General features: G+C 42.2%; 1 protein-coding gene across 1 annotated transcript in view; it reads right to left on the bottom strand.

Moving 5' to 3' along the window:
- Positions 1-17,863, bottom strand: part of inpp4b (inositol polyphosphate-4-phosphatase type II B) — a 124,125-nt gene that overhangs the window by 50,177 nt on the left and 56,085 nt on the right. Inside the window, exons 4-7 of the mRNA XM_084553567.1 lie at positions 17,113-17,224; positions 12,531-12,600; positions 9,294-9,441; positions 1,840-1,970 (exon numbers count right to left, since the gene is read on the bottom strand). Coding sequence (XP_084409693.1) covers positions 1,840-1,970; positions 9,294-9,441; positions 12,531-12,600; positions 17,113-17,224 — 461 coding nt within the window. The remainder of the gene's footprint in view (positions 1-1,839; positions 1,971-9,293; positions 9,442-12,530; positions 12,601-17,112; positions 17,225-17,863) is intronic.

Here is a 17,863-nt window from a genome sequence, read left to right as displayed (position 1 = left end):
AAGTCTATCCTGTGGGAGCAATTTTATCTTCCTCACTCTCTCATCATTTAAAAACCTCAGGATTACCATTAGAATATGACAGACATTTGTGCTCATAAGCTTAAAATCTGCCCTGACGTCGTACTTATATGAGAACATATTGACATATTCAGTAAATGTTCTAAATGTGTATGTGCATACAGTACAACGAGGCCCATGGGTTTCATTTTATGAACTTCCTTTCTGGCAAATGCACCTCCATCCCCATATTTGTCACCATGTGTTTATCTTGGTTATTATGTTTTCATTCCCTGTCTGGCCTGTCTTTGCTCACCCACTTAAAGTCCTCCACAGTCTGTCTTTTTTTTTGTCTCTCCTCTCAACCTTTAAATCATATTAGTTATCAATAATTAATCTGCAGCAGCTTGCCTAGCCAGCTTGTTTAACAATGCCTGTCATCCTGTTACGTTAATGCAGGACTGGATTAGAGAGGCAAGATGGGAAGGGGAGCATCTGAGCCATGTGAGGGACTTGTCAGAAACCTTGATGACCAGCAGCACCACACCATCCCCCATCCACACCACCTCCGAGTCCAGACAGGCAGCACAGAGGCTTAGCTGTCTTTATTTCTTATCAGCTGGGCAAAGCAAAAAGCCACAGAGACAAATATCTCATTATGGGGATAAAAGTAAATCAGTGTAAAATTAATCACCGGACATCTTGTCCAGAGTGAACTAAAATATGCACAGGAAGAAGCTACTTAGAGGGAAAGAAATCCACAGTTCATGGTCAGTCTGTGGTCAGACTTTTATTACTATTCATCTAATGAAGTTAGTCGAAGGCAGAAGCACACATGCATGATGAACACCTACCAGCTGTTGTTTTGCATAATCAAATGAGACCATCTGTATATAAGGACAACTTCTACAACAGCACACACACAGTACAGTATACTGTATGTATACACTGTGCATATGTAGTAAGAGTTACCTATTACCAAACACCTCCTCATCACTGCTATTCTGTGGAATGATCACATGTTCAGTGTTTCCTTGTTGAATGTCAGTGCAGGTAATAAAACAAAACAAGACTAATTACTTCTCATGTTCACATTAGAGCTAGCTGGGCAGATTCATTTTATTATGTAAAACAGCTGCAAAACGTGTGAAACAAATATTTGCATACTAAAAAGAGCAAAAAATGAAACGAGATGCAAGACTCGTGTTTCTGTTTTTTTCCACACAGCACAGATTTTAGGCAGGTTTTATGTTTTACTGCTCACAAACACAGACCGGCTCATGGGCTCATTCATTTCGACTACTCCTGATGAAATCTGTGTTGCCATGGAAATCCTTTGACAGCAACTTCTCACGAAGCTTTCCACTGGCACAAAATCACCCAAAGTCCAGTCTTGAACTCAAAGTTGTCCTTTCTTCTGGGACCTAACCTCACAGGCCTGGGACCACAGTTTATGACATCCATACAGGGGCAGGTCGGACCCGATTACAGTCGCAATACACCCCACACCTTTAGCTAATCCTGTAATGCCTCTGTGTTTGAGGAGCACACATTATAGTCGGAGACTGTTTCACCACTACAAACAAAGATTTTTTAGATGCACATAAATTACTTTCAGTTTACTCCTGAAGAGATTAAGGATTAACTGATTCGTGAGATATGCAGTTCCTTCTGCAAATCATAGCCAGTGAATGTACTTCTACTCCTTCACCATCGCATTGAAACAAAGATATTCAAGGACATCTTGCATTTCATAACCAAGTGAATGTATCACCAAATACCTTTGTCTATGTGTGTGCACTCGGGTATGAATGTAAAATTGAATAGTGGGCGCAGTCGTACCTGTAATCTTGTCCAGTTCAGCCAAAGTCTCCTGATAGGAGCTGATGAGTCCTCCGTATCGGGTCATCACCTCCTTCCTTAGGTTGTCCCAGTGAGGAGAAAGCTCCCCTAGCTCCCTCAGATCCTGCACCCTACAGATAAAACACAGAGCTATGATGAGCCTTGTGGTTTTAAACAGATAATCACAACCAATTCCACACTGACATAATACAACCTAATTTAAGGGAGAAAGGTGCTGAGTAATACCGTAATGCATGTTCATGCTTTTGTGACTCTTTTCAAATTATCTACGTTTTCCAGCTACGGTACAAAAATGATTAACAGTCCTGGTAAAACACAGATGCGTGGCTTGCCCAGACCAAATCAGACACACATGCGCGCACTCACACTGCATCCCGAAAGCATCCTGTGCTGAGCCAGATAAACACATTTGTGAACCCTAGGCAAGTAGCTGATGCCCACTTATCCACTGTGCCCTATCAATTTCCTCCCCTGGTCCTACCATTCTTCTACCATTACATGTATAACAAACTTATCCTCTCTCTCCTGGTGTCACCGGAGCAGGCAGTTATCTGCAGCTTATAAGGCCAAAATCACCCATGCTTCTTCTTTAGGAAATAATTGTAGCCGTGCATGAGTGTGTGCTTCTGTGTGTAGCGGCTGATTTCCAAAAAGGAAGTGCAGCCTCTTTCATCGGCTCGCCATTTGCATTTGAAAGGCGACGGACAGATATCATTCAGAAACCAGCCCTTCAGCATCCAAAGAAGAGTAAATTGCAGTGACATTATAGAAATTAGAGGTTGAGGGCGGTTTTACATACTATTCAAGATAACAAATACACAGTCATATGTATTGCTTTCATGATAATGAGCCCAATTTTTGGTGATTACACCTCATACATGTTGCATGATACTGTATATAAATGCTTGTTGGTTCGACTTATTATTAAGACAGGGTATAATTTCATGAATGCATAATGCAGTAGCTATTCCTTCATTGTAGTTAAGCTACAAAAAAACATGGCATTAGGTGCAGATGGATGTAGACTGTTTCCTTTTTTCTTCGATCCAAGAAAGTTATTTTTAAATTACTTTGAAGTATTTCAAAACGCTACAGAGTGTGATAAAAAAGATGCCAGAGAGAGAGAGGGAGAGGGAGAGGGAGAGAGAATTTCATATGACAAAAAGTCAAGGTCAAACAATGTTCGACTAAACCAAAATGTTTTTAAGGATTGGCTCACACAAAAATGCACAAAACACCCATCTAGTGTTAGGTCTGTGATTTATCCACAGTAATGGGGACACTGCTTCTGGAAGGATATGTAATCTAATGTAAGGCTATGGGCACTAAACACGTCCAGTGCTGTGCAAAAAAGGTTTAGGCAGATGTTAAAGTTCTTATCCGTCACACAAAACCATCAAGGAAGAGTCTGACTGGTCCTAAATTCAGTCTGCAGCATGTGCCTGCAACCACGTACAGGTAGGTCCACAAAGGTTTCCACACTGATTTGTCATCGTTGACGTCACAGCTGCTATATATAGTGGATATGGGGTCAACATGCACCCTGAGCATTTATTTGAGGGTACTCAAATCTAAACTGAAGGAAAAGTGGAGGAATTACTAACATGTCATGCACAGTATCATCAGTATCATATTTCCAGGGGATCAAACGTGATTGGTTATGTTGAGTTAATTATAAATACAACGTTCACCTTTATTACTTTGTCCAAAATGCTTTGCGGTCGACGTCGGCATCGAAATGCATGTGGGTCTAAATGTACCTGCTGCCAGAGTAACAAAGAACCATCCCCAGTGATAAACAGAACAAGGAGTCCAATAACAGATGGTGTGAGCCCCACAGAGCCCTGATCTCAACATCACAGAGTCCGCCTGAGATTACACGAAGACGCAGAAGACACCGTCGCTTCGAAACTTTGGCTGTCTCTGGAAATTTGAAACAAACTACTCCTTGCCAAGTACCTTGAAACGCAGTGTGCCTAGAGAATCGGTGCCATTATTAAGTCAGAAGGAAGTCACACCAAATGTTGATTTGATCAACGGCCTATACTTTTGGGGACTCGTCCTACTGCACATAACTGTTTATGTCTGAATATGTCGGCCTAAGAAACAAGAAACTGCCTGCACAAAAGTTCCAAAGCAGATCTTAAGCCACTTAGTGGCCTTGTCTCCGTTACATGAACAACCTAAAATGATCTATCCGGGGAGTAAGCTAGTGTTAAGTGAGTCAAAATAGTTTGCAATTTTCTTAAATTTGCATAAACTGATTCTTTTAATTACATAACATGCCTGTGTGTCAGCTCACAATATGTGAAATGAAAGATGCAGTTTTTAGCCGGGCTAAAAAAAACAAACAAACAAAAAATAAATAAATAAATAAAATGGCTGTAGACAAATGGTAGATCACACAGAAAGCATTTTCCTCATCTCCTGTGTTTTCCGGGTTCTTAACAGACCTGGAGTTTTAAACAAGCTCTAGGCAGAGAGGCATCGCATGCTGGGCAACTCAGCCAACACGCTCTGCAGGTGGTGCTCAGTAAGTTGTTGTTAAAGCATGGGAAGATACACACAATGTTTCCTGAAAAAGTAACTATATTCCAGATCATCGCGAGGAAAGGAAGGTCACGGGCAAAAAGCATTTAAGCCCAGACCAGTGATGGATATACAAAAGTGCAATAGAACCAGTGATTAGTGTCTTTGTAAATAAGAGTGGCTCGACACTTATACTATATGAAGAAAACAAAGGAAAAAATATCTATCATCAGTTTGATAAGGGGAAAGAAACTACTAAGATCAAAAAACAATCAGTCCTCCCTTACTGATTTATATAAATCTACAATCTGATATTGAGTCTCATGTGGCGTTAAGACGATTGTGGGGTAGATTTTTCGACCTGGTGGGACCTGAGCAAGGGCCACTCCACACTTCTTGCCAATTTCAATCAAATATATTGTTCCCAGTCCATCCACTTTGCCTCAAGTAGCCGTTAATACCGTAAATGGAGCGCTTTAAGCAATCAAGGGAGCAACCGTAGGTTTCACGACTAAAATAGCAAATGCTACATGCCGCTTAATGGTCGAACCCAATGCAACCATCCACAATAATGAATATCCTCAAGCTACGCCACTTAGACGCTGCTGTTTGCATGCCAGGGTCAAACCACACCATTGTCTCCTGACAGCTCTGTTATTCTAGCTCTGCATTAGAGGTTAGGGTAGATGATCCTTGTGGTAAATAACAGAATGTAAAAAATAATAGATGAACGTGTCCGCCTGTTAAAGGAGGGTGACAAGGTGATGGAATGGTGATTAGAGAGATATCGTCTCTCCCCTTAAATCAGCACACTATTGTCTAGAAAGAATAAAGGTGTGAACAGAGTAAGTAAAGGCTGATTGCATGTAAAAAAAAAAAAAAAAAAAGTAAAGGGTAACATAACGCGTTTCTTTTGTGTAAATGTTGGAAAATGGTAAATGTATTGTACATGTCACTTTTAATATTATACAGTAGGATCTAATTATTGTTACCAGGTTTGAATAATAAAGATTAGCTTTGTTGATGCTGTTTGGGTTTTGCTGACATTACCCACATCTTCACATCTGTTGTTGGTTCTACTGTGAAGTCTAAAGAACAATTCATCCTTAAGTGACCTAAAAGTCTTTGGGACATAACGATTATTTAGTTGGTTCTTCTTTCCAAACAATTACATGCTGCATTGTGTTTGTTCTACTTGAGGACCGCTGTCTGGACAAACCCTGTGTGACGTCATTATATGGGTAACATTATTACACATAGGATTCATCAGCAGCAGTTTTGAAGCTCGGTGTGGACTCACTGTCAACATTTCAGATGTGCTGGAGCCTATCCCAGCTGTCACTGGGCGAGAGGCGGGGGTACAGTCTATCACAAGGCTAACACAGAGAGACAGACAACCATTCACACTCACATGCACACCTACGGACAATTTAGAATCACCAATGAACGTAACGAGCATGTCTTTGGATGGTGGGAGGAAGGTGGAGTACCTGGAGAAAACCCACGCAGACACAGGGAGAACAGGCAAACTCTACACAGAAAGGCCCAGATGGAATCAAACCCAGATTATTCTTGCTGTGAGGCATCAGCGCTAACCACCTCTCCAGGGTACACTGTGCTGCCCCAAGCTAATTCAAATATGAGATAGAGCCTAAGTGGAGCTGAAGCTTAAGGGCGACACGGCGAACAACTTGTGAGGGCATATTTTTAGGTCTTGGTATATTTCAACGGGTGAGTTACAGTATATTAAATTTTCCAAAGTACAGTCCAGTACCAATGGGTAAATAACACATAAGAAGCAAAACATTATTTTTACTTTTCTGACTGGCTGTAAACATGTTTATTTCTGCTGTAACATTCAGGGAGTGATTGCTTCTGGAGACCTAAAACTGACATCTGAGGAAGTGCAGATTTCGACACTTCCATGTTGACTTCATTTTCGAGCCCTAGAGGCGCTGATTGTTGAGGACCAGTGTGTAGTATTTAGAGGCATCTGGCAGTGTGACTGCACACTGAAGGCAAATAAACTCCCCTCCCTCAACGATCCAAGAAAGGCGGCACAACATGGTGGACTCGGTGGAAGAAGTCCGCTTCCTCTTCCCCATAAGAACCCCTACAAATCCTACACACTGGTCCTTCAAGGTCTTGTTCAGACCAGGTATTAACACCAATCCCAAGTGATCGATCACAACTGGCCAGCTTTAGTACATTAAAACGTGGCTCCACATTTGTCTCGAGGGACCACTTGAGATCTGATCATCAGTTTTGACACAACATGATGATTTTTATACCGTGGGACGTAATGAGCCTTGAAGTCTGTCTCCCACACTGAAAGCAGACACGTTACATTATTATTTATTTTTATTATTATTATCACTTATTTATTTATCTCACTCCTGATTTTAAAGACTTTCACAAAGATCAGATTATAACTCATTGCATATGGATGCGTCCAATTATAAGCAGCCATACGTAAGGTAATGTCACGACGGCACTGATTGCAGTTGTGAAAGAAAAATCTCTGGTAATTAAGTTAAATAGCCTGAATAAGAGTATATTCAGTCATTTAATTTGTAAATTCTTGTTTTGATTCATTTATTATAGTTGTGTATATGAAGTTGGGTGTGTGTTTTTTCTTAAGTACACGAATGACAGACAGTTGAGTAGACTGTCTGTCAGTGTGGCCAGTGTGTGTTCACACTACTGATGTACTGTGGCCACAAGCAGCCCAACCCAGACCACCGCCGAATGCAGTCAATATAAAGTGTGTCCTCAGCGTGTGTCGGGTGTGTTCACACCTCTACTTACAACTGCCTACTTGCAATTTGAAGCATTCAGGACACATGTTAATAACAGGTCTGAACAGACGCTGCGTATAGGAAGATGAGAAGCAGATGTAAACAACAGAAAACAAATAGATGGACTGAAAAGGGGAAGGGAGAAAGGGATCTCTAATATGTCCAATAAATCCATACAATAAAGTTTTAGATGTATATGGAGTTTAGTCATTTATGAAGCTATTAAACGTGATGAAGACGTTAGGAAATGAAACAGCGGACGAAAAGCCAGTAGAACAATGCGTTAAAATCAACTCAGACAGATGACTGGGACAACAGAATGAATTTCCTGAGGAGAAAGGACCTGTCATGTGGGCACCTTTATTTCATGGTGTGTTATAGAGCCTGTTCAATTTAATCACAGGCCTTTGTGTGTGTGGGGTCAATAAAAGCCATGTGAGAGGGCTGGAAAGCAAAAAGTTTCTTTTGCAGTGCATTCAGCTTGCTTTGAAAAGTCACCTCATCTAACCTGAAGTCTTTAGAAACTGATTCTAAGTGTACGGGAGAAAGTGGAAGCAAAGAAAACAGATGTGTCAAAATGTCACCTACAGGATCTTGACACACAAACACACTAATTGTTAATTAACACAAAAAGGAGAAGGACATTTTTTTTTTTTCTGTTAATGAGAAACCAGACTGCCTTAACGAACGGTACACTTCAGTACATATGCATTCATTATCTTTATACACACACAAAGGAGTAACAGCATCTTCACTGGAGGAATGAAAAAAAAAAAAACCCAGGCGCCTCTGTGTTCACAGAGTTAGATTATAACATGAGCGTAGACATCAAAGCTAACAAATGGAAGGAAGAAATATCCACGATTATCACAGAGTGCGAGAGCAAGCTAAGCCACCCACCATCCGCTGTCGGTAACTCACAACTTTGCAGCACTAACTGAATCATTAAAAACCCTGAGCTAGCAACACTGTGAGCTCGGCTGACGGAATCGGCTAAATGGAGAGGCACCGTGGAGAAAGACAACATTTAAAGAGGATTATAGGAGAGGTGCTTAAGCGACCAAGCTGGAGATACGGTACACATGCCTGTTAATAAACAAACACCGTGGAAGGTAGTCATGGTTTGGAGCCTGCTGAGTGTTCACGAGCTGTATTATACAGATAAGAGATTTCATAAATATTTTATAATTGTCTTCTATATTTAGATTTATTTAGGCTTAGAGTTACAGGGGGATGACGCGGGAACCGAGGTCCTGGCATGTGAACAGTCTCCAGAACATCGGTTTAAGAGGTGAACTGATGACAGAGATCGTTTTCTGGATTTCGGAAATATACATTTGGTAGTCTAATCTATCTATATGTCCATCTATCTATCACCCATCCTTTTTTATGACAATGTAATTACGATTATAAGTCACAAACAAGTCCCAAATATGATGTGTCTCCGTTCATATTTTTTACAAACGTATCCCATGCGGATGCACTGGGAGGTTGCAGGACTTCATCTCTCTGTTACTACGTGTATGTGAGGTGACTGTAGTTGTGTACATAGTATATGTCTCCACATGAATGCGTCCTTGAACTCGTGTGATCCCGTCCCTTCAGGTGCATGTGACGATAACTGTTCCTGCTGTACTAGTAGGTTTATCTCAATCACCGACTGCATCTCTTTGTGTCTGCTCCTTGTATTAAAAACAATGTGAAGCTGTGTGTGTGTGTGTGTGTGTGTGACTCTATGTATTCATTTGTGTGCTATGTATGAGAAGGGGTTGCCAGGGACAACAGGCCAGTTGAGGAATGATCTGTCTTGACAAACACTGGTCGAGCCTTAGGGAAGGAACTCTTTGATCTACTTACGGCTGCACACTCAGAGACTGGTGAAGCATCGCCTCTCACTGTCTTAACCTGTCCTCATTCTCCAACAGTACTAACTGGACTCAATTTTAACTGTTGTTCTATTCCTGGTCTCCATTGTGTTGTTTTGTATTTTTTCACAGTTTTGTAACTGAGTTTATATTCCAAAGCAGGAAGTAAACCCATCTGATGCAATGAGAAATCGAGCAGTGACATCCACAGGATCAACGGTGTTGTTTCAGAGTGGCTTACCTGCTCATGTCCTCCCGTATATACAGTGAGAGCAGCTGTTTGGGGACGCTGAACGACAAAGTGCACTCCTCCATTTGTTCCCGCACAAGCATCCACTTGCTGTCCACCGTTTGAAATCTGTACACCTTGCATACTGGGTTGATGAACACTGCGAGAGGGAGACAAAGGGGTGGAAGAGAAAATATGTCACATTCTCGTCAAGGAAAATTATTTTGTTAAAGGGAAACAGAACATCTAAAGCAGCTCTGACAGCTGCCTGCTTCAAGGACGCCACAGAACAGACAGAAAGTCTTCAAAAGTCACATGAGGTATGAAGCACAAATTAAATTCTATAATCAATAACTGTGTCTGCCACAGATAAGACATTTCTCATCTTCCAAGGCCTTCTCTCTCTAACTCTCTGTTGGCTGTGGCAGCACAGCAGTGTAGAGACCAAAACACAGACACATCGTCCTGTTAATCTTTGCCTTATTATTTCCTCCATTTCCATTTTAATTGCTTATTTGTTGTACAACAGTGGGGAACAGTCAGTTGAATGAATTTGAAACTATCCTTGCAAGCCCGCCACCCAGCTCCTCCATTAGAATCGATTCGCATTCGGCATCATCTTATTCGTTTTTTTTTTGCAGAGAGTGGCTAATAGCGTCAATCGAAGCCTGGAAACGGAAAACAGCTCTAATGCTCTTATCTGCGTGCTAGCAGCAGAAGGCAAGAAAGCAGTGAGCCTTAAAGAGTGTTTACTACCCATTTTCGTTTGCAGAGCGGCAGTGAAATAGAAAGTCACTGGCTAAGTTGGAGCTGAAGCACCCAAGGTGAAACGCTGACAACCTCGCTCACAATAGACAAACATGCATGGTAGGAGACTTCTTAAGTGGGAGCCCTACTTCTGCTGCTACTGGCAGTACAGCGAGCGGCCCCCATGTCAAATCCTTCACACTGTGCTGTAACATAGTATGTCCTTTTTTTTTCCAAAGTCGTCTGTCGAAGTCAAGCCATTAATTCTTGTCCTGCTGCATCATTTTGTCCTCTAGTCCCAGAGTTTAGTGATGTCCTTCAGTGCAGATGTTCTGATGTAGCAAAAGTTTTCATTTAGGATGCATTGTCACGATGTGAACAGTTTCACTTGTGTTTTAATAAAAGTTAAAAGTTTGCAAAGTATCATTTCTGCCTCTATTTGTAGTCAAATCTAAACATTAAATAATTGCAAAAGGCCACAAAATATTTCAGTGAGACAACCCTGACAGATCAGTGTCCTTCTTTGATTTGCAATGGCATTCATTGTTTATCTGAGACGTATCTGCAGCCTGATTGTCCCAATAGACCTTCACTGGCGTGAAACAAATGATTAAGGGACGTCAGCGAGTCACAAAGCAGCAATAGTGCAAACGTTCTTTATCACCCTGAACACGACAAGAACGGTTTAGTTTGTTTTTCTTTCCCAAAAAATGTATTATTGTGACCAGTTGTTATTACTACTTCGGCCTTAAAAACCATAAATTGTACATATCTGTGAATCCATCTGTGGGATTTATGTCTTCAATAGGAACAACTGGTCTTGCAGCTAAGTGCCACAGGCAACAAATAGCCTAGGAAAGCATGGGAAACTAAAGTGAATTGTTTCTGTCTTTTCATGGTGTTTCCAGGCAATAAACTAAATAAAGACTTGCGCTTTCATTGTATGTGAAAGATGAAAACAAGCCCAGGAACCAAAATGAGTTAATTAGTCAATTAGTTAATCGACATCTAAAAACACTTCTCGGCATCATAGCACCATAAGTATTTTGAATTAGTCTCTCTGTGAATTAGTGAAAAGGCCATTAAGCTCAATTTGTCACAACCTAATTTGTGTGAATGACAAAAACTATGTGCATGCAGACTATGGAGATCCTCTTGAGATCAACAACTGTGAGCCACATACACTACAGACAAGCTATTATTGTTATTTTCCTACAACGCTGAAGGAAATAAATGATGATTAAGGTTGAGACTAGCTTGAGAATGACCCCTGAAAGGATTCGTAATTGCATCTAAATGAAATGGGATATCCAGACGTTGCTGGTGTAGGGATTAGTGAAAGTGAAATGGGGAGCAAGGGACACATGGAGGGAAAGGGGTGAAGACGCAGCCTTAATTGGAAGAGCGACAGTTGCTGACTTCCACCTCCGTCAGAGAAGCGGATTAACCCCTGAACTCCCCCCTGCCACCGCACTAATCTGACCACCAATCAGGCGCCTCCATTTCCCTCCCTGACACCTCTTAAGAAAATGACTTCCCGAGACGCGCCGTGCGTGGGCTCCACTATCTCCCCGTTCTCTGCATGCTCATTTTCAAAAGGTAATAAAAGTGGAAGACTAAATTGCATTACTCAATCTGGCGGTATCTGCAGGGAGGGTATTGTTTTGACAGGCTGCAGATGTGCACCTGCAAACATGGCTGCAGTTCACTAGTTAATCACAGTAGAAACAGTGAGCGACAATGACACCATAACAACAGGCGTGGGGCTGCCGGGGAGCTCGGGGAGCTGCTGGGAATCTGGATAAAAAGAGAAAATGAACGTGTGGAACAAATGAATGCCTGGGATAAAGAGATGAAACTTGATAAGAAAATCTCCTGCGAACACGGGCTGTGAAGTTTCACCACTGCAGGAGTTGTGACCTTTTCAAGTTTCTCCCTTTTCCATCTACACGTCTTTCATTGTCTCACCACAGCTCTCTCTTTCTTAACCAGCGAGAGAGCTATCTCTCTGCTGCGTTGCCACTAAATTAGTCTCACGCAGCTCAGGTGGCTTCGTCTGCGGTTAGTCCGCAGTAAACTGAGCAGGTTCACCTAATCGTCAGAAACTTCTCACTATTGCCTGCCTGAAAACACCAAGACTCATCAAGAAACTCAGCAGGAAAAACTAGAAAAAGTCTATAATCAAGCATGACACCTCAGAGACACTTCAAATCTCATTAATGGAAAGGTTATACAAGGGCAGTTTCATGTTAATTAGATGCAGAAGGCACTTAAAGATAAAGATGTTACAGAATGTTAACCACTGCACTGTATTAAATGCTTGACAATGGAGTCCATATGAACCAGAGAATGTCAAGCTTTCATTTGAGGCCTTTACAGGTGCAAGTTTCTTTTGCCAAAAATGCTTTAAAAAGGGACAATTCATTTATTTTTTTAAAGAAGCAGGCCACATTATTCTGCAGCGAATGGTGAAATTACAAGTGTTAAGTGTATGAATCATACCTGGTCCCGTCAGCAGGTTATTGTCTCTGTCGATACTGGAGTGATGTGCAGAATCACAGACCAAGGGACACTGGAAAAGAAAGGTAAGAAGTAAATAGAGACATCAATACTTTCTTTTTGACAGAGCAAGGATGGAAAGATTTACAAATAAACATATGTCATAAAAAATTATACGGGGAGGAGGCAGGATTTAGCCTTTGACCTCACATATATATCACGGTAGCAGCTTGATATCCACGTTGTCATTTGACAGTAAATAAATACGGTTGCAGTTTGGGAATGAGAATCTCAGTTTGTCCCTCACAACCAAGGTAACATTAGTGTGGAAAGGGCAGTCAGCAGCTTCTAATATTATGTTAAATACAGATACTTAGATGCAAACTAAATGTTGAAACAGCTGCAGATATATTGCATGAATAGCTGAAAGTGGTTTTATTTAGGGTTTTTGTTACAACAGTGTAACTGAATGTCATTTAATTGAAACAACCTGCCGTGGTAGCAAACAGACACAGTAGCTACCGCGTCTAATGTATGCACATGAACAATTACTACATTTAAAGAACACTCATAAGGAACCAAACGGAGCAAACAGCGGCCGGTGCACTGCTCTCTTTTCAGTTCACATCTTAAAACACGCTTGAAGTCTTTACTGCAATCACAGAGGTCACAGTAGGCATCAGCTGAAGGAAAACACTTGCGGTGCTGAGACTGCACTGATTGGGTGGAGGATTGGTAATTTATTACCGCCCCACTGCTATTTCAGACATCAACTCGCCATATAATAGTTTTCTCCTCTAATGGTAAATTTCAAATTACTATCAACTGGCAAACGGTTCAGTAAACGCTTTACAGAGAATAACCACACATTTACTACAGCACTTTATTTAGTGTGGTAGTTTTTTTTTTTTTTACTTCAGACAGAAGTAAACAATAGCAGATCAACACTTCCCCCCTCTGTGATTAACACAGTTATAACAGGCTCTGATTCTCGTTTTTCAATGTCTGTATTGACACTTTTTGCAAGACATTTTTTATCGTCTGTATCTGTAACTAGCCCGTTTCAGCTCCGTTTGGTTGGAGAGTCGGCACCAGGCTGACAGTTTAATATTTCCGGCTGTCTTGTGTTAAAAGGAGAATCTTGCAAAACGGTCTTAAATGTGCTCCTGATGGCGACACAAAGAAACAAGAGATATCAATATTACTTTTTTAGACGCAACAGAGGGTTGGTGGAATAATATTCTCATGACTTTCACCCGTGACCACACACATACATATGCCAGCACGGCTTGATATCAGCATTTGAACAGAGAGAGAATCACACGGAAGTTTTCATTAAAAAGTTGAGAGTCCACTGGCAGTAGGAATGGTAAATGGTAAATGGCCTTGCTTTTATATAGCGCTTTTCTACCTATTGGTACTCAAAGCGCTTCACAGTCATAGACACATCTACCCATTCGCTCACACAAGCACACACACATTCACACACCAGTGCCACGCACTGGGAGCAACTGGGGGTTCAGTGTCTTGCTCAAGGACACTTCGGCATGTGGCACATTCCGGGGATCGAACCGCTAACCCTCTGGTTCGTGGACAACCCGCTCTACCTACTGAGCCACAGCCGCCCCAGCCGAATACAGCATCATCTCTGTATTGCACTGTGGAAAAGATGAAGGTCATAGTCCATCTGCTAATTTACATAACAGCACCTTGTATGAAGCTTTTAAGACAATAAGTACTTAATTTATCTTGCAAATGTAATGTTATGTTCTAAGCTAAGATTACAGGGGTTTTAACTATTATTTAACATTTTCTTTTCTCTCTTAGCTCAAACTTGCACACAATTTCAAAAAAACAGACTTAATATTTTGATTATCGTGAATGATCAGGGTCATCGAATGCACCGTGCCACACGATCAAACAAGGGACTGGATGTAAGCAAAATTGTGACCCTAACACAAATCCACCTGCAAGCTGGTTTTCTGCTGATCAAAGCAGAAGAAGACGTTGATGAAGATGAACAACTGAAGACTGAACGAGTGTGGCCCACAAAACGGTTGGTGAGTCATCATCAGCACAGGGTTCCCATACCTCTGGAGAGTTTACCTGCCAGTGCAGCTAACATTAGCCTGACGTTTACCATTGCTTGACAACAGCCTCGGCTGCTTCATGTCCTCTGAGACTCATCTTTCTCACTGGCTATTGTGAAAGTAACAGTCACAAAGCCATCAGGCATAACATTATGACCACCTTCCTAATATTGTGTAGGTCTCCCTTGTGCCTCCAAAGCAGTTCTGACCCATCAGAGAATGGACATGTGACTTCTGAGGGTGTCCTGTGGCGTCTGACAACAGAATGTTGTTAGCGGGGGCCTTTGGGTCCTATGGGTTGAGGGGAGGGGCCTCTGTGGATCACGCTTGTTCCAGTGCATCCCACAGATACTTGATCAGTTTGGGATCTAGTGAATTTGGAGGCCAGGTCAACACCTCGTGCTGTTTTTCATGTTTTTATGTGTGTGTCTGTGTCAGACTTCATCCTGCTGGAGAAGGCTGCTGCCATCAAGGAGTGTCAAAACTTAAAAACTGAAATATCAAACTTGTTCAATACTAGTCAGGGGATGGGTATATCAATGGTTCAAAGAGTGGATGTGTCAACTCTGACATTACTCTCTGGCTTAGCTACTGGTACTGAGCAAGATCTCAGGACTGGATTTCTGTGCCAATTGTCAGGAGACGTTAATCATAAACTGGGTCAAACCCTCTCCAGTCTTGAGCCTGGCATTGCTTATTCTCTACACTTGTTGCATTTTTGGCATTACATTATTTTGATATAATCAGTTTTAATGTAGCATGTGCAGAAATACATAGTTTTGATTGTACACTGCTGCTCATAAAACACAAATAGGCACATGTTGAAGTGACTCCTCTGCTAGGCTTTTCATACCACATCTCAGTGCATTAAGCCTGGGTTTCCTCATCAAAGTAATACTGACAAGTAACAATCTCTCTTGCTCGCTGCATGTCAGCTCTGCCCTGTCTGATGAAACATTTAACACAGCTAGACAGCCAAATCTGTCCCAAGAAAAGGACTTTAATGACTGCTAGGAACAATCCATCACCTCGCCTAGCTTAGAAAGTGATCTTGAATAAAACAGACACCAACCACCACTCGTACTTACACACATAAACTCCAAAGTAAAACTGGTCCATTGAACGGCAGAAACAGCAGTTGGCATTTGGAAAATTCAGCAAGTAAGGCCCCCGATGATGAAAAGTAATAACAATGAGCCAAGGGCCGCCGCTGTAAGAGGAGTCCCATTGTAACTGCGGGCAGCGGACAGCATGTGTTCGATGGCTCTTTGATGACTAAAATATGTAAAGAGATCAGATCAAAGGTGACGGCTGTCCCTTTCTTGTTTTGGCGGTTTTTGTGGGGGTCAGTGAGATATTCATGAGCAACGGCCAACCAAGCAACGACAAGGAGCGATCAAACAAGTGCCTCCAACCTCCCCTCGGACTCACAATTATGCACACACGTGTAAACTGAGGCAACGCGACATGCACATGACTAAGGTAGCTGGAGCAAGAGCTTCCCCAAGTGAGCCTTCCCTAATGTTTGTCATATCCTTCCCTCTCTCCCCTCCCTGCATCTTCTACAACAGAAGCCACACACACACACACACATGCAAGAGGAAATGTGCTGTGACAACACAGTCACGCGCACACACACAGGGCAACACATTCATCAAGGCGACATGGGCAGATTGTCAGTGACACTCTGGAGCCTAGCAGGGAACCTCCCTGCACCAGCAACAGGGGTGGGCAGAATCGAGAGCCAGTCAGCCATGTAGAAGCCCTTGGTCAATTATATAAGACAGTGATTCACACACACACACAACACTACGAAGTGCACATACACATACCCACACATACAACAGTAAGTCTCCACGTGGCTTTGCAGAGGTGTGCTGCGGTTTCTTCTAAAGAAAGAAAAAAAAAAAACCCAGATAATTGAATCTCATTCTCTAGTTTTTCAGACCCGACTACTGGCTCACATTCGTGTGACAAATCTTTCCCTGTTAGGAATGCACAGAAAACAAAGTGAAATCAGAGTACATACAACTTCATTTCTGGTCTGATGGCAGCCCATTTGCAAGACACAATCTTCGGTTTACTGTCATCCTCTGGAGGAGAATACTCCCTCTTTCTCCGTCTCCTGCCTGATTATGTAAGTCACTCCAGAGCCCAGTTAAGCGGTATGTATTGAGTGAGATTAGAGCAGAGAATGATGGCGGCGACGGCAACAAGACAGCCGCACTCAGGAAATATTTTGGTCAAAGGAGTAAGGGTTTCTACGCTATCTCCACAAATGTGTGTCAGTTCCCTCAAAGTCTTTTCCGTCGAAACAGCACATATGTACTCACAGACACAGACGTTACACACATCCCGTAAATCCCCATTAGGGTTTACTGAAGTTTATTTAATCTCATTGAAGGACTCGAGAAGTGCCAGTCTAATCCCAGCATTAGCTCGAGGCATCTGGTGCACAGAGGCTCCTGCTTTGTCCAGTCACCCTGATAATTTACCTTCTGCGGCGGTATGTCGGTGGTGATGTGGTCTACGTCCACTTCCTCCATTTCCCCCATCTTCAGACGACTCACCACCACTGTTCCTGCTGCGCACACACCATCAGATGACCTAAAGGGAGACATGAGGAGAGGAAAAAAGGCAACATTTCAGATTTAGCCTCTTCATTTAATCTGTTAAATAAAAAGTCTGCTCAGTTAAATGATCTTTTCCTCCAGCTACAAACCCTCTATGGGCCTCAGAAATATTAATCTTCATGTTGAGGCCCCCAACTCTCCCAACCTAATAAGCTTATTTCCATCCTTGAACAGGTTATAAAGCTGTTTGAATGAAAAGTGGAATCAGGACTTGGATGCTTGCACTGCGGTGATTTCTTTTCCTGACAGCCTCTGCAGAAGAGTCTGAATGCAGAATAAAGCCGAGCCTGCTCCAGCGGGAAAGCTGACGGCGGTGAAGGAAGGAACATTTCGTCTAACTGTTCAAATGGCGCTCTAATAACTCAGACTATGTGCCTTGACAGGGACAGAATTGATACTAGAGCTTTCATATAAGAGAGCCCGGCCAATCACTTTCCCAATCATGGAGCTATGATTAAGGAGCTGATAGAAAATCTATAGTATTGGCAGCAAGAGAGGCACTCTCAAATGAAGAAAAATGGTCTCCGGGCAAGTCTGATCACCTTAACAGACCCATCCCTAATGCGCTCAGTTCCACTCCAGCTGGAGAAAATATTGGATGTTGTGTGCCAGC

Source organism: Chelon labrosus, assembly GCF_963514085.1.
Source record: "Chelon labrosus genome assembly, chromosome: 2".
NCBI classification, from domain to species: Eukaryota; Metazoa; Chordata; class Actinopteri; order Mugiliformes; family Mugilidae; genus Chelon; species Chelon labrosus.
Note: the sequence above shows the minus strand (reverse complement) of the source record. Positions and strands in the feature narration are given on the sequence as shown.